Source organism: Cnephaeus nilssonii (genome assembly GCF_951640355.1).
Source record: "Cnephaeus nilssonii genome assembly, chromosome: 8".
NCBI lineage: Eukaryota > Metazoa > Chordata > Mammalia > Chiroptera > Vespertilionidae > Cnephaeus > Cnephaeus nilssonii.
The window spans coordinates 61,433,006-61,458,564 of record NC_137079.1 but is presented as its reverse complement, the minus strand read 5'-3'; the positions used below and the strand labels follow the sequence as shown (position 1 = coordinate 61,458,564).

The 25,559-nt window shown below is 40.6% G+C and overlaps 1 protein-coding gene across 3 annotated transcripts in view; it reads right to left on the bottom strand.

The window, feature by feature from the left end:
• The window catches only part of KLF12 (KLF transcription factor 12), a 451,985-nt gene that overhangs the window by 286,277 nt on the left and 140,149 nt on the right, over nt 1-25,559 (bottom strand). For all 3 annotated transcript variants that reach the window (XM_079778508.1, XM_079778507.1, XM_079778509.1), the window contains exon 2: nt 19,850-19,913. In XM_079778508.1, the coding sequence (XP_079634634.1) occupies nt 19,850-19,882 (33 nt within the window). In that variant the 5' untranslated portion in view covers nt 19,883-19,913. The remainder of the gene's footprint in view (nt 1-19,849; nt 19,914-25,559) is intronic.

The following is a 25,559-nucleotide window of genomic DNA, read 5'->3' as shown; positions in this document are numbered from 1 at the left end:
CCCTTCTGCCAGGGACTGTACCTCCTGGGATGCCAGGTATCCAAAGATGGAGAAGCCATGAGAAGTTGTGGGTATATAAGAGAGTCTTTATTGTAGAAGCCAGTGGTCATGTAGCCATTGCTAATAAGGAGCCACTAAACAAAACAGTTCTTCAAAGTAAAGTCCCACACAGTAGCCACACACCAGCTAGGTAACAATACATCTATCCTACATGTAATACTTTCAACAATAAAGAATTAAAATAAATAAATAAATATTAAAAAGTTCAATCAACCACATATACAGTATTTAATACAAAATAAACTTATAACTCTACAAATCCCTTTATCCTAAAAAAAAATTTGTAAAGACTTTCTGTATAAAAATGTTTGCCCCATTTATTCATCCTCAAGTTTTTATTAATATCTGAGACCTGGCAAGTGTAAACACAGTACAGTATGTCTAAAATTAACTACCATCATTTCAACTACCTTTTTCCTCCTCTAACCACAATAATTTAATAATTAATGCATTCTTACTTTAATATAATGAGTAAAATCAGATGAATGAAATCAATGTTAATACAATTCCTTAAATACAACAGAAATATTTCTTTATAAAAAATAAAAAACCCTACAAACTGCTAACTGTGGCTTTATGATTAATAAATATAATTTCAATGATTTTACAAGGTATGCAAATGGAATTAATTCAAATACCTTGAATAGTACATACTCCAATGTTATAATGCAGTAGATATTTTGTAAAATGGCCCCGAACTGACCTTTCTGCCCTGTCCTAAACTATATTCCTCATTTAGTTTAAAAACTAAAGATTTGCTTTTCTTTTCTCCCTCTATACAATTGTGTGCATTATTTATTTTCCTTGGATCATTTTCCTTCACAACTGTACATTTCCCATAGAAATGAAAAGGGAAATAAAGTACATATACAACAATATTAAAAATATAATCAATGGACAACTGTGACCATCGTTGTTTTAGGCCCAACTGTGTCCTCCCAAAATTCTAATAATGAAGTTCCAGTACTCAGAATGTGACTATATTTATAGACAGATCCTTTAAAGAGGTTATTAAGGGAAAAGGGAAAATGAGTGGGTCCTAATCTAATATAACTGGTATCTTTATAAGAAGAAGAGATGAGAACACTGAGGTACACAAAGAAAGACCATGTGAAGGCACAGGGAGAAAAGAAGGCTATCCATGAGCCAAGGAAAATGTTCTCAGAAGAAATCAACTCTCTCAACACTATCTGGGACTTTAAGACTGCAGAATGTAAGAAAACAAAATTCTGTTATTTCAGCCATCCAAGTTTGTGGTACTTTGTGATTGCAGCCCTAGAAAATGAATACAATTTTCACATTAATACGTTTGAAAACTTGCAATAAATGGAGACATTTATAGAAATATTCAACTTACCAAAACTGACTCAAGAAGAAATTGAAAACCTAAATAGTATAATACTATTAAAGGAACTAAAGTACAAGTTCAAGTTTTACCTGAACAAGTCACAGACAGTTTTACTAGTCTCAAATATGTAAGGAGTAGATTATTCTATTTATCCACATGCTTTCAAAGAATAGAAAATTATCCTAACACTAGAGGCCTGGTGCACGAAATCAGGCCTAAACAGGCAGTCGCATATCCCTCTCACAATTCACAACTGCTTGCTCCCAACTGCTCGTCTGCCTGCCTGCCTTCCTGATTGCCCCTAACCGCTTCTGCCTGCCAGCCTGATCACCCCCTAACCACTACCCTGCCAGCCTGATTGATGCCTAACTGCTCCCCGGCCAGCCTGTTAGCCCACAACTGCCCTCCCCTGCAGGCCTGGTCACCCCTAACTGCCCTCTCCTACAGGCCTGGTCCCCCCCAACTGCTCTCCCCTGCAGGCCAGGGTTCCCCCCAACTGCCCTTCCCTTCAGGCCCAGTAACCCCAACTTCCCTCCTCTGCCAGCCTGGTCACCCTTAACTGCCCTCTCCTGCAGGCTTGATCACCCCCAACTGCCCTCCCTTCCAGGCCTGGTCCCCCCCAACTGCCCTCCCCTGCTGGCCTGATCGCCCACAACTGCCCTTCCTTGCAGGCCTGGTCCCTCCCAACTGCCCTCCCCTGCTGGCCATCTTGTGGCGGCCATCTTGTGTCCACATGTTGGAAGCCATCTTTGACCACATGGGAGCAGCCATCTTGTGTGTTGGAGTGACAGTCAATTTGCACATTACTCTTTTATTAGATAGGATAGAGGCATGCTGCATGGGTGGGGGCCAGCTGGTTTGCCCTGAAGGGTGTCCCGGATCAGGGTGGGGGTTCCCTTGGGGAATAGGGAGGCCTGGGCAAGGGGTCTGTGGTGGTTTGCAGGCTGGCCACGCCCCCTGGTGACCAAGTGAGGCCCTGGTATCTGGGATTTATTTATCTTCTATAATTGAAACTTTGTAGCCTTGAGTGGAGGCCTGGGCCTGCCAGGGTGTGCAGAAAGCTTGGCTTCCTCCATTGCTGGGGAAACCCAAGCCTCCCGCTCACTCTGTGACTGCAGCCATATTGATTGGGTTAATTTGCATACTAGCTCCTGATTGGCTGGTGGGTGTGACTTGCGGGTGTAGTGGAGTGATGGTTGATTTGCATATTAGTCTTTTATTAGATACGATTGATACCAAAGCCCAGTCAGATTATAAGAAAATTACAGGCAATCTCACTTAGGAAAGTAGATGCAAATATCCTATGAAAAATTTTACAAACAGAATTCAGTAGGGCATAATATATTATCATAACAAATTAGATAAAAAAGCACTAACCATAGGACAAATATGTATTCAACAAAATTAAAAATTAAAGCAATATAAACCAAGTACAATGAAAGTCCATTATCTTAGAGAAAAAATTTTCAACATGTTGAAAGATGCCTCAAAATAAGATAGTTGGGCTCTCATAAATGTGTAGACTAATAATTAAAAATACACCTAGTATTGGAAAGCACTTGCTTCTTATTTGTTATTATATTTAACCATAGCCTAAGCAGTAATTTCAGAGCATTTTTGCCATGTCATTAGCATAGGATAACTGTTTAGGAAAATCCTTCCCTTGCCATTGTCCACATAATTAATTCCTGTAAACCCTACCTTTTCCCTCGACTATGACTACTACTTAGAGAAAAAGTCAACCTCAATAAAAGAAATCCTCAGTGTTTCAGGTTTTTGTCATCTATTTGTCAATTTTCCTGGAGCTTCTCTTTCTTTCTCTTCCATCACACATAATCATGCTCTTTAACAGTTTTTTGTTTTTTTTCCAAATAAGAATAAAATAAGAGAGATCTGTTCTCATTTTCTTTCTTTTATTTTCATCTGTATTCCATCCATCCATTTATTGAAACATTCATTAAAAAGGCATTAGGTACCTCTTGCTTTAAATTCAGAAATAGGCAGAAGTTAAACTTACTTGCTTAAATTGGGCCTTAAAATCTGTGAATTGCAAGTAACTCTATTCCCCTTGCATCTTTCTTTCTCCTAAACCTCCCACTCTATAATGAACTGTGTAACCTTGAGCAAGTACTTCATTGTCATTGATCTTTTTCTTCCACTTATAGTATTATCCAGCTGAATGAGATAATTCTTATGGTACCATCCAATTCCTACATTTCTAAGATAAATGTTTGAAATTTTCAGCATCGGTTGATAAGAATATCCAGAAAGAAGCTGCTCTTGATGCCAACAAAAGCATCATCTGTTTGAAGCCCAGACTTTGCATCCTGGACTCCTGAACAAAATTGAGCCAAAGAAAATAATGACAGCTAACCCCCCTGCTCCCCCTTAGTTTCCCCTCTCACACTGACAACACATTTCAATGTGGAGAAAGTAACTGTTGTTACCAGTGGTTTCTGCTGGGGCTTTAGCAGTGTCTTGGTTTTACAGTTAGAGGCAAAGTAATATTGAGATTCCATTTCTCATTCAAAAGCATTAGAGACTGAGGAGTTAGGAGCGGCTAGGCAGTTAGGGATGGGACTATGGGAAAGCAATGTGAAGGGGAGGTGCAGCTGAATGCCAGTTCCTCAGCCACACCCTGTCCCCTGAAAATTGCAAGAACAAAGGGCCCTGATCCCAGGCTGAATACACAGGGCTGAGAAAATGAGCGGGAACCCTGAAGTTTAAAATGGATGGGTAGTGCTAGGGCCAGATTTTTCGAACCAACCAATGGGAAGTTAGCAGGGCACATACAGTATTAACCCTTAGACAAAGAAACTGCCCCTGCAACACGCTTGGGCCCCCTCCCTGCAGCAGGGAGCTTTTCTATAATAAATCTTTACTTTAGCTCATCTCTTTGTCCATGAACTCATGCTTTGAGTAACCATATCCCCCTTACATCTTTCCTTTTCCCATAAATTCTTACATTACAACAACATACACTGAGTGGCCACATTATTATGATCTCTAAATGCATAATAATCTGGCCACGCAGTGCATATCCTATATAATAAAACGGTAATATGCAAATTGTCCCCTCGACCAGGAGTTCGACCAGCAGGCAGGCCGGCCAAACATCCATGTCCCCTCCCCCTGGCCAGGCTGGCTGGAACCCACCCATGCACGAATTCATGCACCCGGCCTCTAAAATACACACACACACACACACACACACACACACACACACTGAGTGGCCAGATTATTATGCGTTCAGAGATCATAATAATCTGGCCACTCAGTGTATATTGTTTCTGGCAGAACAAAAAGTAAGCATCTCTTATATAACTGAAGAGAACCAGGAAAAAGGAGCCAGTTCTCACCCTTAGTTGTAACACAGAAATCCCTTAGCCCTTTGGGCTGAGGAACTGCCAAAATGCAGGCCAGGTCCAGTTCAGAAGACCTGATATTTTAATTTTCTTCAAACTCTACAGGGAGAGTGAAGAGGTCAATTGGGGCTGCAATAATTATCAAGTTAGACAAGTAAGCATGTAAGTTGCATTTAAGTCCTAGTATTGAACTAGAAATTATAAATGTAAATCTATCATGCAATTGCTTTAAAAACAAATTTTGCTCTACCTGTAATCACTCCGTTTCTCCTCTCCCCACATAGATATTTCTACAAGTACCAACTCCATATTAATTTCACTACTGGCACATTTTACTCTAACTGGCACTTTTAGAAATGATGTACAAATAAGTGTCAGAAACTAGAGAATAGATATATGCAGTTCTGCGACTAACTACTGTGCAGCCTTAGGCAAGTCCCTTAGTGTTTCAGAGACTGATAAAGGATGCCATAGATGGACACAGAATTCTGGCCCAGCAGCCAGACTCCCACCTATCTCCCACACTCTCTCCTTTTTAAGATGAGCATAAGGTGCATGAGAGGAGTTTACAAGAATAAATATGACAAATTCTTCAGATAACATTGTCTGTCCTTCTTATCTATAGTCAGGCAACAATAAACCCCATGAGAAGTCCTCAACACTTGAAGAAAAACTGAGTCTACAAAGGTAATAACCAAGTAAAGTGTCTTAATTCATGTCATCCTGGTGTTTAAGAAATGTGAATTACATTTGCAATTCAGTTTAAAAGTAATTGAGTAATTATATACAAATTTTAATTAAAGCTCAGAAAAATCTAGCATGCATTTACCCATAAACCAGAAAATCTCTCTCCTCCCCCATATACAGAGAAAGTATAAATGTATAAATAAAAACTGATATAGTCTACCAGTAACTAATTTTTTTTTTTTTTAGCAATCTAATTGTCCTTATTCTCTATTTGATTAGAACTCTACTTCTGAATTCACTCTAACTCACAAACTAAAATCATATCCTTTCTGGGGTTATTGATGGAATTCTGGAAATTTAAGCCAGGTTGTTTTCAAAAGCTTTTTTTTTTTTCCTCCTGGAATCCGGTAAGAGGCGAGTGCCCTCTCTCTGTGTACCTTCTCTTACCTCCCCAAGTGCCCCCTTTCTCTCTGTTTTAGGATGTCCCATTGTACAGGATTTCCTAGTCCTGTACCATGGCTCATCCCAGCCCTCCAGGAAACCTCACCAGATACCAGAGCTGACATGTGAGATAAGAAGCCACTGGCCCAGCCCTGCTGCAGAGAAGTTGTTGTGGCTGCACCTCCCTCGGTGCCGCAGGCTTCCCCTTTGGAAGTGCCGCCAGTGTTGCCCTTTGCCCTCTAACCACCCACTCTCTCCTTCCCTCCTGTATTAGTGCCTTCTGGCTCATGCGCCCAGTCTGAGTTATTTCCTGCCTCCTCATCAGCTGTCCTCCTGATACCATCCTCCGGTCAACCTCACCTCTAACCTTCTGCTGTACCGATTTGTTCATTCAGACTTTGAATAGAAACTCTTGGTTACCTTCTCACTCATGTTGTTGCTCCAAACTGTACTACCTGGATAAGCCCTTAATGCCAAGACAACTCACACATTCCACCATGCACAAAATAAGAAACCACCCTGGTTCTCATGCTGTCTTTCCTGTGCTCTCAGCGGCAGCTCCCTGAGGCCACATCGTCCTGGCCTGAACTTAATCGGTCTATGGCATTCTGATACACAGTCAAAATCCAGGAACAGTGGTCTCAGCCGCTACTGACACCAATCACAGAGCCAAGGACCACTGGGGACCACGAATGAGCCTGGAGTTTCCGAAGAGATGAGCAGAGCTCAGGAACGGTGAATCCTGGCAGCTGGTTTTCCAGAACTGTGCACCTTTCCTATGCAGGCCCTGGTCTCCACAGCAAGGCTGGACCCCAGGGGCTGAGCTTCAGGCCTGCAGACAGGACTAGCAAGATGAAGGAAGGAAAGCAGGACTCCAAAAAGGTACATGATCTATGACATTCAGGGGGAGGAAAGGGCGGGGTGAGAGACCTGTGCGTGAGAAGGGAGGGAACCGGCAGTGTGGGCCTCAGTGGTGGATATGAATGGCCACAACTTAACTGAGCCTGATCTGCATTTCCCAGGATTGTCTTCCCCACGTAGTTCCCTAGCTCCCAGCTTGTAAGAGACCTTTTGGTAAGATTCAGAAGGCAGAAGTGCAGCAGCAGTCACATTCCCTTCACACTCCGGTCAGTGCAGGGCCCAAGATGCAAGCACAGCTCGCACAAGTTGTCACTGATGTGGCTCACCTTGCTGGTGTTGGTGCTGGTGCAGGGACAGGCCGGCCCACAGCTCCTGCCGCTCCCACAGGATCCCTCCAGCTGTGATTCGCAGGCCAAGATGTGTTTTGACTCACTGAAGGGCAGCAGCTTCTCCTGTACTTCCCGGCACCCTGAGGTTGGAGGCTTGGAGGCGGTGACAATCTGTGTGGCATCCAGCTCCTCCTCATAGTTTCTGGTTTGTCCTTGCTCTCCCAGACTTCCTCCTCATCCTTCCTTCCTGGGTGCCTGACCTACGACGTCAGGCCTAGCACCAAATATACAGACGAAATTGCTTAAAAACTAGTTCCAGCAGTTAAATGAGACCAAGTTCTGATAATAAATCCCATAGTCCAGTGATGGGCAACCTTTTGAGCTTGGTGTGTCAAACTTCGCCAAAAAACTGAGCATAACTCGGGTAGTGTGTCACTTTGAGGAAAAAACTAACTCCAAGACTCTAGTCGCCAATGTTTCATCCTCAGGAGCAGCAAATGTTTCATCCTCGGCATGCGGCCACGTGTCATCAGAAATGTCATCAGGTTTGCCATCACTGGTACCATCCCCACGGTTGCCTCTCTGATGATAAGTGCATAGAAACTTCATTTCTTTAACATGACCTCTGCTCCTTTCTCTTTGATCCCAACTGGCCTCATCTACTACCTTGACTCACCTGCCTCCTTCTCGCGTGCATGACCATTCCCTTAATCATTAAGCCCCTAATACAACGAGGTCCTGATCAGCATCAAATAATCTTAGAATCAAAGCCTCCAGACTATTGACACAAGAGACACAGTTCAGTCAAACTGGAGATAAGATCTAGGTCTCTGTTGTGTTTCAGCTCCAGGCCCAGAAAATTGGGGGGGAAAAACAGATGAAGCTATGCCATGGCTGGCAACTGCACCAAATGCACTGATCAATTACCTCTACCCTAGCACTGATCCATCAGTAGAAGCCATGTCTCTGACCAGACCCTAATTCCCTTAGTCACCATGCTTAATAATTTCCCCCCTATATAATCTATCCCCTGGAAGGCACCGGGGAGCCAGGTCTTTGAGCATCAGCTCACCTGTCTCGGGTCATGGGCCACTTCCTGAAAATAAACCTTTACTTTCTTTGCTGCAAACTCCTGTTTGTGTCTTATTTGGCTTTGATGCCCACAGGCAAACGGACCCCTTTGGTCTGGCAACATGATCTGACTGAGACAGAATTTAGAACCAAAACTAGATCCAGGAAAACAAAGCATGTTGAATATTAATCATCAATTGACTCTTAAGTTGGAATAGTTGTGAATCTTACTTCCATTAGGCTGTAAAGTATACTGAATGACTAAATTATGTATAAGAAAAAGAACTGGACTCATTGTTGGGTCAATCATTATTCATGATTTTATTAAACAAAGGTCTCTTTAGAGAATAGTAAAAAATTAATTCTCAGCTAACAGCTTGGGAGAGGAGAGGGAGGTTACTATTTTTTTTTAATGTGCAGATGTTGATACATAAAATTAACCAGATAGGTATTATACTTCAATAAATGCTTTTAATAATCAATTACTATGTTGCTCTAATATGTAATGTTCTCATTAAATCAAATTGTTAACTAAAAGGTTGTATTTAAAAGATGTTCATATCATTTTTATGATCACTCAATTATATATCCTATCTAATAATAGACAAATATGCAAATTGACCATACCTCCTACACCCCCACAAGCCACGGCCACAAGCCACGCCCACCACCCAATCAGAGCGAGTATGCAAATTAAACCAAACCAAGATGGCTACAGCCACAGAGAGCAAGGTTTCCTAGGTAACAGAGGAAGCCAAGCTTTCTGCTAGCGGTTGCAGGCCTAAGCCTCCACTCAAGCTACAAAGTTTCAATTATCGAAGGTAAACAAATTCAAACAAATGGTGGCAGAATGGAGCTTGAGAGAGCAGGCCAGGGTTGTCGGCGGCAACAGGGGAAGCAAAGCTTTCCACACACCCTGGCCAGGCCCACCCGCTTAAGGCAACAAAGTTTCTATTATAACCCCAACACAAATGGCTGCGGGCCTCGGAGGGAGCCCTACGCTTGGCTCTGCTCCAGGCTACAAAGTTTCAATTGTAGAAGGAAAATAAATTCCAGATACCAGGGCCTCCGCTTGCATTGCCAGGAGGCGTGGCCCACCTGCAAACCACCACAGGCCCCTCGCTCAGGCCGCCCCACGCCCCAAGGGAACCCCACCCTGATCAGGGACACCCTTCAGGGCAAACCAGCCGGCCCCCATCCCTGTACCAGGCCTCTATCCTATCTAATAAAAGAGTAATATACAGATTGATCACACTGCAACACACAATATAGCTGCCCCCATGTGGTCAAAGATCCTGCCCCCATGTGGACACAAGATGGCCACCACAAAATGGCCAGCAGGAGAGGGCAGTTGGGAGGCACCCGGCCTGCAAGGGAGGGCAGTTGAGAAGGACCAGGCCTGGAAGGGAGGGCAGTTGGAGGTGATCAACCCTGCAGGAGAGGGCAGTTAGGGGTGACCAGGCCGGCAGAGGAGGGAAGTTGGGGGCAAACAGGCTGGCAGCAGAGTGGTTAGGGGGTGATCAGGCTGGCAGGCAGAAGCGGTTAGGGGCAATCAGGAAGGCAGGCAGGCAAGCAGTTGGGAGCCAGCAGTTCTGGATTGTGAGAGGGATGTCCGACTGCCCGTTTAGGCCCGATCCCACCGGGCAGTTGGACATCCCTCGAGGGGTCCCAGATTGGAGAGGGTACAGGCTGGGCTGAGGGACAACCCCCCTCCATGCACGAATTTTGTGCACCGGGCCTCTAGTATATATATATATATATATATATATATATATATATATATATATATATTATATAAACTACTTTGATAATGTATTCTAAATATGATGCTCTAAAGCTTAGCTGATGAACCACTATAAACAAGTGGCCAGAGAATGAAAATGTGTGAGAAGGAAGAGAGTGAGAACTCAAGAGCACACGAGCAAGGGAGAGACAGAGAGATAAAGGAATAGGGGGGAGGGCAGGAGGGGAAAGACAAGGAGAAAGAGCCAAAATCATTTGGACCCATAAATGAGCTTCAAAGTTTCTAGCTGAAATATTTAATGGTATCACCAAATATCACATTTACGCTTAACTTCAAGAGGAAATTCCGCAGGGACTTTTGTGCCCAAAGATAAAATATATATAATTTTCTATTTACTAAGAAATGTTTTATACAAAAGATTGTAACTTTTCTTAATTGCTCCCATTTCTTCCAGTCAATGTGATACTGTCATACAAGGTCCAGGTCAAATGGCACTACATATGTGAATCCATCCATGGCTCTCACCAACTCTCTAAGTTTTTATTAACCATATTATGGCATGAATCACATCAAATTGTAGTAAGTTATTTGCCTGTCCCTGAGTTGACATGTTGAAGATAGGGTTCAACATACTTTGTCTTTGTAACCCAATGTCGAATAAATAATAAATGCTAAATATGAGTGCTAGATTTATTTGCAAGACAGGATAGATTTGATGGTTGATTTTATGTGTCAACCTGACTGAGCCACAGGTTACCCACAATAAACATTATTTCTGGGTATCTATCTCTGTGAGGGTGTTTCAGGATGAGATTAGCATTTGACTCTGTGGGCTCATGAAGCAGATTGGCCTCCCCAAAATGAGTGGGCATCATCTAATCTGTTGAGGCCCTACATAGAACAAAACGTAGACATCGAGAGAGAATCAGTCCCTTTTTGCCTGCTGAAGCCAGGATGACATCATCCTTCTCCTGTCCTTGAACTTTGATTTACACAATTGTCTCCTCTGGTCCTCTGGCTTTTGGAACTACACCACTATAGATGGTGGGACTTCTCAGTCTCAATAATCAAATGAGCCACTTCCTAATAACAAATCATATATATCATATAGGATATACAGATATATATATAGATATAGATATATAGATATGTAATTATGTATATGTGTGCGTGTGTGTATGTGTATTTCTATTGGTTCTGTTTCTCTAAAGAAGCCTGACTAAAACAATAGTTGTCAATATACTGTGAGTGAACCGAATAATGTGTGTACCAACTACCACAGCATATCCAATGTCTTCAAGGACTTATTTCCTCCAAGAGAAAACCAGATGTATCAATCTTTATGAACAAAGAGTAATGATTTTGAAAAAATATGTATACACACTTTTAATGATTATAAAGCCAGTGTTTATTAACATACAGTTCATTTTCAAAGTTTAAAAGGATCTACAAAAATGAATATATATGTGTGTGTGTGTGTGTGTGTGTGTGCACGAAATTTGTGCACGGAGGGGGAGCGTGTTCCTCAGCCCAGCCTGCACCCTCTCCAATCTGGGACTCCTGGAGGGATGTCCGACTGCCCGTTTAGGCCCGATCCTGTGGGATCGGGCCTAAACGGGCAGTCGGACATCCCTCTCACAATCCAGGACTGCTGGCTCCCAACGGATCACCTGCCTGCCTTCCTGATTGCCCCTAACCACTTCTGCCTGCCAGTCTGATCACCCCCTAACCACTCCGCTGCCAGCCTGATTGATGCCTAACTGCTCCCCAGCCAGTCTGTTTGCCCCCAACTTCCCTCCTCTGCCGGCCTGATCACCCCTAACTGCCCTCCCCTGCAGGGTTGATTGCCTCCAACTGCCTTCCCTTGCAGGCCTGGTGCCTCCCAACTGCCCTCCCCTGCTGGCCATCTTGTGGTGGCCATCTTGTGTCCACATGGGGGCAGCCATCTTTGACCACATGGGGGCAGCTATATTGTGTGTTGCAGTGATGGTCAATCTGCATATTACTCTTTTATTAGATAGGATAGAGGCCTGGTGCATGGGTGGGGGCTGACTGGTTTGCCCTGAAGGGTGGGGGTTCCCTTGGGGCGTGGGCAGCCTGAGCGAGGGGCCTGTGGTGGTTTGCAGGCCGGTCTCGCCCCCTGGCGACCCAAGAGGAGGCCCTGGTATCTGGAATTTGTTTACCTTCTACAATTGAAACTTTGTAGCCTAGAGCAAAGCCAAGCCTGCTGCTTTCTCTGCGGCCGGCAGCCATTTCTTTTGCAGTTAATTCACCTTCTATAATTGAAACTTTGTAGCCTTGAGTGGAGGCTTAGGCCGGCAACAGGAGGCACGGAAAGCTTGGCTTCTTTTGTCACCTCAGAAACCCAAGCCTCCCTCCTACTCGCTCCGTAGCCAGCAGCGATTTCTGTTGGAGTTAATTCACCTTCTATAAATGAAACTTTGTAGCCTTGAGTGGAGGCTTAGGCTGGGGTTTATTTGCATATTTGCTCCTGATTGGCTGGTGGGCGTGGCTTAGGTGTAGCAAAGGTGCGGTCAATTTGCATATTACTCTATTATGACCGTACCTTCGCTATGCCCATGATTGGCCAGGAGGCGCGGGGGGGCGGGACTCGGGGTGGCTGGGGTGGCCGATTGGGCCCGGGTGACGCTGAGCTTGCATCGCCAGCGGTGGCGCGAGCTCAGCGTCTGCGCCATGGCTGTGCTGCGGCACAGAAGGGGCCGGGGCCTCTGGGGCAGCGAACTCACATCCCGCCGCGGACCATCAAAAGCAGGGGAGCTGGGTGCCTGTCCGCTCTGGCACCAGGCCTTTCAGAAGCCTCTGCCGCGCTGGAGGCTTCTGAAAGGCCTGGTGCACCAGTGGACAGGCACCCAGCTCCTCCGTGATCGAAAGTGAAAGCGTGTAGGGGACCCTACACGTGCATGATTTAATCATGCACTGGGCCTCTAGTATATATATATAATTTTTTTTTTTATTTTTTTTGTCAATGACTGTTTTCAAACTGATGATCTTTCTGGTCCTGGCTAAGCAATGGAATCGCAAACATCAAGAATCATTTCGTTCGTTATTTGTGTGCCCTCAATTCGTCGACTGTTGCCGGTTTTTATATTATAAACTTTATCCTTTGTGTATCCCATTAAAAAAGTCTAGCCCGGCAGGTGTTGCTCAGTGGTTGAGCATCTACCTATGAACTGGGAGGTCACAGTTCCATTCCCAGTCAGGGCACATGCCTGGATTGGGGAGGCATGAGGGCATTCTCTCTCATCAGTGATATTTCTCTCTCTCTCTCTCTCTCTCTCTCTCTCGCTCCCTCTCTCTCTCCCTCCCTCCCTCCCCTTTTCTCTCTCTGAAATCAATAAAAATGTATTTTTTAGAAAGTCTAGGGGCACTTTACAATAAATTTTCTTTGTTCCAAGCTTAGCCTGTCTTCACTCATTATTTCACATCAGTTAAATCTGAAAAGGAGTGAAAATTAAGTGAGTTATCAGCTGTTAGAGTGTGTATATATACATTTTTGGCACACCCTATATATACAAATACTGGCCTGAGCAGCAAATTCTCCTAAAACCAAACTAACTACAGGCAGTCCTCGGGTTACATTGGAAATCCGTTCCTATGGCGTGATATAATGTGATTTTCGCCGTAAGTCGGAACCCACCTACATAAGCACCTACATCACTCACATGGAGCACATACAAAGCAGTAATGAAGTGAAATAGTAAAAAAAAAAAAAAAAAAAAAAAAAAAAAATTAAAAGAAAGATAACAATTCCTGACCTTTACTTGTGGTAAATAAATAATAAAAAACATAAAGCACATATGTACATACGTCAAAATGACGGAACTATTTTTTATATAAATACTGTAAATGGGAGATGATGATGTAACCACAAAACGAAGTACGTCGAGTCCGACGTAACCCAAGGACTGCCTGTATATTCAAAATACCATTAACATGGCTTAAAATAATAAAAATGGCCATTTTAATGAGCGCTCAGTAACTTCCAGGCAACAGGCAAATTCTGTAGCATTATCTTTTTCACTTAATCTTCACAACAACTTCATGGAGTGGGCATTATAATTAGCATCACCATCATCCCCACGTGGCAGAGTGACAATGAGATGCAGAAGCCAGAGGAAGCCCTGGGAAAGCCAGGACTGAAGCCAGGAGGCCTGAGGAGAGAGTGCCGCTCTTAAGCAGTGTAGTACACTCACTACTCTCCATGGGTCCCTTAAATGCACCTAAAATATTAGTTATTTTAAATGGCAATGTAAAGGCATTCTCATACCCCTGCTTTAAAAACTCAACTTATACCTGTCAACGCCTGTGAACTCTAGAGCATCGTCAAGGGGATCTGCTAGAAATGGCAGAAGGAAGGGAGACAGGAGCCGTTGTCTCAGCGGCTGAGCCATACAATGGAAACAGAGGGGAACTCTGGGAGTGACACCTTTATTGAGGGAGTATTTGAAATAAGCACAAAGCAAAGATTTGGACTCATCTAGCTCATACCCAAACTGCCTGTGCCCCTGCCCACAGTACTACCTGCAATGTTAGAATCTACTGGCCCCCTTCACAGAGGGGTAACCATCAGAGAGAGGCCACGAGGGAACTGTGCAAAAAGCAGAAAATATCAAAAGCAAGAGAGAAATGCAAGCTAAAGCCAGTGAAGAACAAACATCCCAGAGAAAATCACCCAAAGAAACAGATGAAGAACTGAGACAAATAGCACTTTATAGACTCAAAAAAGAATTAGAAACAAAGGGGTCTTTCTTAAAAAAATAAAAAAAATAAAAGTTCAAGGAAGAAGTACAAGGGTTCAAATGATATAATACAAGATAACTGAAACATGGAAAATAAGCTGACAGAGCTATAAATAGTACAGAGATAAAAAGCCACTTAAGCAAGTACAAAATAAATAATTTGACTGAGAACCTAGTAAGAAAAAATGTTTAATGGAAAAGCACAGTAAGAAAAATAAAAAGTTAAAGGGGAAGATCACAGATATGGAAAACCAAGGAGAAACATTATACATATTTTCAGTGTTATTAAAGTAGAAAGCAAAACAAACCGAAAATATTTTTTCATTATAATTTTAAAAACTGAAGACATAAAAACAGACTATACTTCTCAGACGTCAGTGGCAGAAGCCAAGAAAAACCAATATAGATGATAAAAACCAGACAAAAATCGATATATTTACTGAACTTCTAGTTTACTAAAAATAGTACATGGATATCTGCCCAAAAAGCAACACAAGAACACATGAAAGATCAGGTGGCATCAGCCTTCACAGGAACACAGATGCTAGACGACAGTAAGGCCTTGTTTTCATATTTCTGAGAAAAGTAAGAATGAAGATGAAATAGCTCTCATAATTATGACTAACAATCAGAAATAATGAATAACCTCAATTTTGAAAAGGTAATAAAACAAGAAGAGAGAAAGGTAGTTAGGAAGAAATACCATCAATTTTCCATCTTTCTTAGCAAAAAGTCAAAAGATGTTGTTGAAAGTTAAATTCTGTCTAAGCAGAATTGCCAGAACTCAAAAAGTGTCTTCCCCCGCCCTCCGGTCCCCGCCGCATAACTCTTAAGTAACAGCATCACTTAGGTGATAGGACATCAGCTAGAAATTAATAAATTGTTCATTTTAAATTCAGTTTCTATTTCTTCCATTATATTGGAAGCAAAGTAAAAAAATAACTCTTCTTTGGAAATACAAAGTGTATATATACACTCCTATTTTTGTAAACTGCCTCTATTTACTTGAATGTATTCACACAAAGATGCTGTAAATAATGTTCACCCATGTTGATAGGTGTGAGGTAGGGAGACAATAGGGCTTTGCCTGCTTTAATGTTTGTAAAATGAGCAATGCATCATCTTTTCAAATAACGAAGCCATTATTCTACTTCAATAATTGCATAATCTTTCTCACTCCCTGTATATCATTTTGTTCTAATTTCCCAGATCAGAGAAATGAGGGACCCAAAGGGGAAGGGACTTGACAGAAGAGTGGCCTAATCGAGGACGATATCGTAATAAGTATGTGATGTGCCTATTGAGTTCATGTCATTATCCAATCTACTGATTTGGCTCAATAAGAGGAAGAACTTGTACTATAATTATATGTGCCTGGAAATAGGATGAACTGCTTCACACTGTAGGAAATTCCAAAGAGTACTCAACCTAATGCTGAAGCAGCCGACTCCTGTAGAAGGCCACCACACACCAAGCACATGTCAGTCAGTGAACTTTGAGGGCGCTTCCAATTCTGAAAATGCTTGACTTTCTGCTGTAAAGTCATCCAAAAATGTCGTGAATCTGTCACAGGCTGTAAAAATAATAGCATCAATACCCCACACAGCTTTAGAATTCTACAACTTTAAATTGTTTCCACAAATATGTCGTATTTTCTTTCACCCCCATAACAACTCTAGAAATAGGTAGGACAGGTGTTATTCATTCTACCTTGCAATTTGGAAGATAAAATTCAGAAAGAAGTCACTGGTCCAAGATCATACAGAGAGAATTGCAGAGCCATGGCTGGACTGTTTTTGATTCCATGCTTTCGGCCTAGGCAGCTACTATATATAAACGTTTGCTGACAACGTTTCATTTCCGCCAACAGGGCTTTCTGAGCAACTACATCTACTCAGTTCTAAATGGAAAGAAGGCTGAGTGGCTGCTATTACAATCTTTCTATCCTGTGTGAAGAGCTGGAACTTCATGGAAAAGACATGTAAAGTAACCACATTCTATGTGTCCATCACTGCATCATAATAAAACAAACTTTTTTATTTTGTAAGGAACTAAAGCTTTCTCAGAAAGGTTTGCTATTGTCCTCTTCTGAGATTTTAAACACAAGAAGTAGAAGTCACCCATTGCTACGCCGAATGGTTTAAGCAGCTGTTCATCAGAGGTAGCCCACAGCAGAAGTTTTCATGTGAGCTCTGATAAGCTGGACAAATGTATGTGTATGTGCATGTTTTGGACACCTGCTCTAAGCCAGCTGCTAAGAAGCACCTGGTAAGCACACTGCAGCGGCTGAAAGGCAAGTGGAGTCCACAGAGTCACCTCATTCACAACGACGGCAGCTGCTGAAATGCATTTAAGAGCATGGAGAAAGGACTTCATGCAGATATTTGGGAGCAAAAAATAATGGATATCTGGAAGCTTTTTAGAATTTATTTGATGTTTTTTAACAGGGATAACTTCAAGTGCAATGAAATTGAGTAAAAGAAAAAATTAAAAATTGAATACAAGAAATAACATATATATATATATATATATATATATATATATATATATATATATATATAATATATGAAATATATAATATATATATATTTTAAAGGAAAGGATAGATGAAGACTGCTCCTGGAAGTAAGACTTGTTATAGCCACAAAAGATATTTTACAAATGCTATTTAGGCTGTTAATTTTAAAATCCAAGCACGAAGGCACAGTATGATATTCTGTGACCCTTGGCAAGATTTTATCACCACTGGCAAACAGGAGGAAATGTAAAAAAAATAATTTTATGAGCCATATTCAAATTTCTTTTCAATTATGCCAACAGTGGCAATGTTGCTTCCAATGTTGAGATTTTTTAAACTTCATGTTAACAACGAACTCGCCAATACAGGCAGTCCTCGGGTTCCATCGGACTCGACGTACGTCATTTCATGGTTACATTGCCATCTCCCATTTATTTATTTTTTTAAAAAAGTTCCGTCATTTCGACGTATGTACATATGTGTTTTATGTTTTTTTATTATCTACTATATTTACCACAAGTAAAGGTCAGGAATTGTTATCTTTCTTTTAATTTTTTTTACTGTTTCCCTTCATTGCTGCTGTGTATGTGCTCCACGTGAATGACATAGGTGCTTATGTAGGTGGGTTCTGACTTACGGCAAAAATCGCGTTAGGTCACGCAATAGGAACGGATCTCCGATGTAACCTGAGGACCTACTATATATTCGAAATATTTAGAAAAAATAAATTTTCAAATTCTGCAATTTCCCCCCAGAATCAGACTTTGTTAAAACTAACAGCATGAGATTCAAGCCGGCTTAAAAACAAGCATCAAATGCACTATGTTCTAAGGCTTCTATAACTGAAAATATGGATGGATCAAAAATAGGAAAAACAGCAATAGAAAAAAATAATTCATTGAGAAAAACATATTCAGTGAAATACTCACTGCTCCTTCCTCTATAAAGACTTATGAACTCATGAATTATAGCTATGAGGCACAATCATTTAGAATGAACCACATATAGTATATTATAGTCAATCATGATAATATTTTCAGAGTTCATCCTCAGGGAAAGTAGTCACACAATGATTCTCTTTGCCATCATCTTTAGTTATCATAAAATTAGTTACAGAACAATGACACTGTCAAATTGCATAAACTTACAAAGCTAACACTAACCCATTCAAACAAAAATTTAATAACAATTGAACATAAACATAAAGTAATATTATATCAACATCGTACATAAGTTAAGGGATAAATACATTTTACACGATAATGAGTGAAGAAGGTTTTCATATTTACATAGGAATGAGCCAGGAAAATGTAAATTTACTACATTTGCCCTATAGTGCTAAGGAGTATGTGAAATAGTTTCTTTACTTTGGAAATGAAATTCAATGGTGTGAGACATCGAGTTAGCTGGACCCCAGCTCATAAGAGCCAATTGTTAAATTTTAAGGACACTTGCAGGCTGGTTGTTAAACCTTTGAAATCAGCCATAGTGGGAGTTTTATACCATGGTAACTGACAAATGCTACAGGTCCAGTCTCCCAACCCCAGCCCCTATGGATGGTTCACTAGCACAGCGATAATCTGCATACAAATGCACAGTACAACTAATTCTCACAAAGTGTGCCCACCTAGCAACAAGGTCATGAAAGAGAACATTACTATTACACCCAGAAGTCTCCCTTGTATCACCTCTGCATCAATACTCCCTCTAGAGTCTGAAACTTGTCCAGACACAAGCATATATCAGAAAGGAGCAATGTTAGCAATGAGGAAGGAGGAAAGAGGAAGGCAATTTCACGTGAAAGATATAACCTGGAAAACCATTTGTAAGTAACTGTGAAAGTAGGCTCCCAGAGAAAGCATAGCATGGCATACATTTATTTAAAAGTAGCGTGAGAAGCTGGGGAAAGGAAAATACGAAATTTTAAATGCTGTGCAGCTATATGAAGAGTTATGAGGCACACGCATGTGTACAGGTCCTGTTCAGTGTATAAACCTTATGAAATGAAGGTGGTTTAACGTATTGTAACAGTATTACCTATGATTTGTATACTAAAATCAGTATGTAGTACAAGAAAAGCTCAAATAACTACCACAAAGAAGTGATATGCAGCATTTGATTCCTGTTGGTATTTGTAGGATTTTTCCTCCTCTAATTCATCCTAGTACGTGCCTGTGAGAAGCCAAAGTTATAATCCTTTCAGAATCATCCTACTCCGAAAGGAAAGCCAAGACCATGGATAAAAGAGGACAGCATTTGACAGAAATCACACACCATACGGTGTTGGTATTAGGATTATGCTTGTAGGAACTGATATATATTAAACAAAATCTGGCTACTCTTTTTTGTCTTTGCCCCCGGGATCAGTTTTATCACCTGGTTTACCATTTCCTACTATCCATCTAAAAGTTGATTCTTAAAACACCAACTTAAGTTCTGAAAACTGAAGACAGGTAGACTTGTACAAAAACAGTTTGCCTCCTCATACATTTATTTATATTTAAGGCATTAAAAATAAAAATTACACTCTACAGATAGATGCGCATGTCTAAGTATTGACCTCTGTCTCATATTCAGACAAGGAAGTGCTGTAATGAAAACATCTGCCCAAAAGTCATGTTCAAAATAGGATTTTCACTGCAATTATACAGTTCGACCAACCAACCTTTATTGTTTTCCTCTTCATATGGATACTCATTCATCCATTTGTTTCTAGAGTCACATTGATCCTGCAAGAAAAGCACACAAAAAACAAACAATGAGGAAAAGTTCCACATGTTGATAACACACTTCCATTGGAGGAAAACAAAATCTAATTCTGCAATCCTTTAAGTTCTTTATTAGTGGAGTGACATAAACATAATATCTGAGGAATATGTTTTCTTCCGTTGCTTGATTTTTGCTTGCTCTTCAGCAGCCATGTAAAGGGCAAAACGGAGAAATGAGGGAAGAAAGGCAGAAACACCACTTATGACACTGAGAAAGATCCTGGACACAAGATAATGAAAATCTGGAGAAAGATCAGGGAGGGAAGAAGGAAAAAGAAAGGGATGCAACAGAGAGAGAAGCCTGAGAAGCAACTGGTAGAAAGCAGTTTAGAAGTAAATCTAATATATGAAAGAGAATTCACAAATACTCCAACTGGAGCACTTGGCTCCAATAGTCTTAGCAACTAAGAGATTTTTCAATCATGCTGGTTTTCAGGGGAAATGTGTTTGTTTGTTTTTTCCTCTTTACTGATGATACAAATGTGCAGAATAATTAATATGATATGTTTTTATGGCTCCATGTAGGCCAATACTCAAGCAACTTTTAAAAGCTGATCTAAGTTAATAAATGTCACCTCTTACAAATTAAAAAAATATAAAGTAAATATTTATATGGTCAAAATCTTCCAAATCCCAAGGACCATTTGGAACTTCCCAAATATAATTAAATATTGCTGGATTGGAGAGTTCTAATTAAAATGGACCATTTGCCCCATTTGGATATATCTTGAAAGTCCTCCTATTTGCTTTGTGTGTTTTTTCTCAACATTATGTAACTTGCTTCAGAATTTCCATTTCATGAGGCAAATTTTCTTTGGCATTCACTTAAGCCAGCTTATTAGATGCAATTGACTTTTTTTTTTTCCATTTAGAACTACATTCAAGAAGGGACACGCCTAGAGTCCTTAGACATTCTGTGCCAATGTCCGTACTGCAGCACTGGGCCAGGTTTCCTTTGCATGTGTTTCATACATTTGAACAAAAAGAAAGAGTTCACTCACTCATAAAGCCATACCCTAAAGGAAATATACTAGAATTCACAAGTTCTATGGGTATAGCCAGTAAGGGGAACTGACCTTTAATTTTATCCCAGTTTTAAATAAATAAATATATATATACATATACATACACACACACACACACACACACACACACATATACACACATATATATACACATAATATATGCATATATATACACATACATATATATATTCCTGTCTCTGTCTGATTCTGTCTCTCTTATATATGTCTCTTATGTCTCAAAAACATACATCCCAATGCATACTATAGCCTTTACTACTATTAGAAACGTTATTAAAAAATCAATCCTATATAATAAAAGGCTAATATGCAAATTGTCCCCTCAACCAGGAGTTAGACCAGGAGTTCGACCAGTAGTTCAACCAGGGGGCGGGGCCAGCCCCCTATCGCCCCACCCCCACCCCAACCGGGGGCAAGGCTGGCCTGCCAACCTCCCGCGTCCCCTCCTCCTGGCCAGCCAGGCCCATATGGTCCCGATTGGGGCGGGCCGGCCAGACCCCATCCGTGCATGAATTCGTGCACCGGGCCTCTAGTATAATATAAATGTAATATTTTAATACTAAGTGTCAGACTAAAAATATTCTCTTGAAATTTAGAGTATAAGTCTTCTATTTTACATTATGAAGCCATAATATGGAATCCCTTGAAAGAATTTAAAAGTCATTTAAACCACCATGTTCTTATCAAACACATATTGTCCTTCCTAGTCTTCAAAATATATCCAAATCAATCAGTTCCAACTTCTTAACAGAATGTACCAGTACTTCAAAACTGGCTTCAATCTTACATTCTGGCTCCTTATATCTCAAAATGTGGTTGTGTAATTTTTTTTCCACATTTTAAAACACCATGAGCATTTTCACATGAGCCAATTTATTAATGCTTAATCCAAAATTTATAATACCCCATTGTAGGGATACATAATACTCCATTGTCTAATAGGTTATGATCTTTTGCTATTATTGACAACAACTAAACACCCTTCTATGTAAATCTTGTGTACACCAGAGCCTCTGTTAGCCTGGATGACCCTTCGTGCAACTAGAAAGGATGCCCTCTCTAGAATGACCCTAATCAGAAAGCGGGGACTAGGGATTGGAGCCCAGCGTGAATTCCCACTACCCCTCAACCCCAGCCAGTCAGCCTACACTTAGGGGCTCTAGCCTGCACCATTATTTCCTTAGAACATAATTATATTATTACTGGATCAAAATAAGATGAATTTTTTTCAGGCTGTCAAAAAATATCACCAAATTGCTGTTTTTTTTAAAACAGGCTATACCAATTTATATTCCCACCAGGAAAAGAAACACTGCTATTAACACAGTGCAGTTCCCACGTTTATTTCCCAATACATAGCACAGGGCCTAACAAAATTCAGGGATCGATAAATATTTGTCAAAAGAGTGAAGCTAATAATGAAAAACGAAAGAAAAATAAAATAAAGAAAACTCCCTTTTATATCAATTGTGGATATTTCTTACACCCAAGTAACTATAGCCTTAATTATATAATCTGTCTTTTTTTTTTTTTTTACAATTAATCTGCAGACTAAAATAAACATGACACACATAACACAATATCACCCATTTCACAGCATTTGGGGATTTACAAAGTAACCTAATGATAGCATTTGTTTTGAAAGCCGTTCTCTGAGTTGAACACATGAACTATTTTAAGATCCATTTGACAGAGATGATCAGAGGTTAATTTTGTATTCAAGGTACTAAGTTACATGATGCCAGGGTCCATATAAATCCCCTTAGTCCCAAATCTTAATGCACAGCTCTTTGTGGGTTAACTAAAATGTACACCTCTGTGTGTTTTAAACCTGCCGAAAGCCTGGTACAATGCTCACTATTGTTTTCCATTTATTTCCAGCATCTCTGAGAGCACTCAAGTTCACCTCTGCCTCTGCTCCCATCCTGCACCCCTACACTTTAAGTAGCTCCAATGACAGTAAATGAAGACACAGTTCAGAGTTGAAAAGACCTGCCCTAGCCTCACGTCCTCATCCACCGGCTGTGTAATCTTAAGCAACGCATTCACCCTCTCTGAGGCCCAATTTCCTTCCCCACAGCAGCAGCCCTGGCCAATGCAGCTCGGAAAACAGAGCGTCTGCCCACACACCAAAGGGTCACAGGTTCGATTCCAGGTCAAGGGCATGTACCTGGGTTGCAGGTTCTATCTTTGACCCAGGTTAGGGTGGGTGCAGGCAGTAACCAATAGATGTGTCTCTCTCTTACACTGATGTCTCTCTCTCTCTCTCTCTCCCCCTCACTCTCTCTAAAAATCAATGGGAAAAATATCCTCGAGTGAGGATTAACAACAACAAAATAATACCTGTTTTATGTACCCCACCTACCCTAATTGGAGTAATTCTATACAACAGTCTATGCAGCCATACCTGAGAATAACCACTCTTCAATCAACAGCCCAGGGTTTAAAGAGGAAAAAGGATTCCCTAAATTAAGACCACAAGACAGACAGATGAATCTCTAATTTTATTCATGCTAAGTAAGGGGCCTTTGTGTTGTTCCTCAAATGCACATCAAAAGCAGGCCATGATATATAATAGGAAAATGGCACATTTCCACTATCAGTTAATATCTCATCAATTTCCTAATTAAAAGATTCCTTAGCGCTGCCAAATAGGCTTGTGAAATTATCCAGTAAATCTTCCCAAAGCACAGAAGTTTTAAAGGTCACTGTCCTCATCAAAAACTCATCGCAAATGGTTTTGGTCCTCCCTTTTCCTGGCTTCAGAAATAATTCTCCATTGTCAGGTGAAGAAAAGCAAAGGGTTGGTCACTTATTTCTATATGAAAAACATGACAACTAAGAAAAAAATAAATTATTACATATTGAAAAAGAATTTCAGATGTACTTTTAAGCAAAATTATTACTGCCTAGAACCACTGATAGATATTCATGTTTTAGTGAGAAGTCTGGAGAAATTCTAGTTACACCTGTTTCTCTTTAATAGCTACAAGCAATAGAGAATGATTTTCTAAATTCTTCACTCTCTAACTGTTGTGTTTGTTTTTGTTTTTTTTCCTTTAAAATTGCCACCCATGGTCAGCCAGCTTCCTTTAGAATATAAAGAGTTCCCCGGACATCAGAAATGACCTTGGCCAGGATGAAAGTGGATGCTCCCCACTTTAATGAATAAGGAGTTCCTTTGGAATAATTATCTCAGAGTACAAGCACTATATTACCCTGTAGTAACAGGGCGCTGGCTCTTCATCACATCCTAAATGATCTATTCTCAATCTTTAAAGGTTAGTGTTTAATACATTCTAAATACTTCAGGACCCATAAGTTCACTAGTTGCTAGTTCCTCAGAAAATCCCTTTATGCATCTTCAAAGAAGGAGAAGAAGCACATTGTAAAGGTGTTTATAGACACCTGACTAGTCAGGGTATTCCACGCTCTGCACAAAGGTAATTCAGTTGCTCTGTTTCGAGTAAATTGAATTCTGGTGCTGATGCAGCAACTCCATTCGGAATTCTGTCTTCTAGAGTCAGCTGTACCAATCACTGCTTCATTAGCTGTGATCTTGTGTTTTCAAACACCGATTTTTAAAAAGTCAAATAATAAAGTTGTATATACACATTCATTTCAGTTACTATAATTTTTAAAGGCGATTAGGGAACTCAACAGGCACTTAAGTATGAGATATTATATAACAGATCCATGTTGGCCTTACTCTGTATCAAGGTCTCTGATACATAAGTTGCCTTTTTTTTATGCAAAGTTATTTCTGTTTATCTGTCATGGTGAGTTATCTTGGGAACTAAAGGTAGTTGGAGGTTAATCTAAATATTTCTGGAGATAAATGTAAATCTAAGTACCATGTTTTTATACCTGTTTTGACTTAAATGAAACGGCACAAAGCACTAAGCTTGTTGCTAGGTGACAGGTGACACTATTGTACCACTTCTGAACTTGGACAGCATGAGACATCTATCTTACTGCTGAGGAGACACAGATTTCCATGGCACACACATCATCTTCTATAGAGAAGCAAAATAGTGTTCAAATATTTTTTAGTATAGGCCATAGTAGATAGCAAATCATGTTGATAAGAATATCTGATTTTAGATATGCCTCTCACAATAAACAGAAAAAAATACTTCTTTATTTTCTGTTTTGGAGTACAGAAAATAATATTCTAAGTAACACCTACATATTAGTATAAAATACATATAATCTCATGATTCACAATTACAGGTTAAAGAATGATAATTCTTAAGAATGTTCAAACTTTTAATAGACATCACTTTAATTACGGTAGGTAGTGTGCAGAGAGAAAGCATCTATAATAATAAAAGGGTAATATGCTAATTAGACTGGAAGTCCTTCAGGATGAAGCCAGGGCCGGAGGGAAGCCCGGGTCCCGGGTGCCAGAGGGAAGCTGGTACCAGTAGTGGGGGAAGGAAGGCCTACTCTTGCACAATTCTGTGCATTAGGCCTCTAGTTATTTTTATAATAAGTAATCCAACTTCCATTAGATTTATTGACACAAGACCATTATAGTAGAGAGCTGATGGATTAAAAGAAA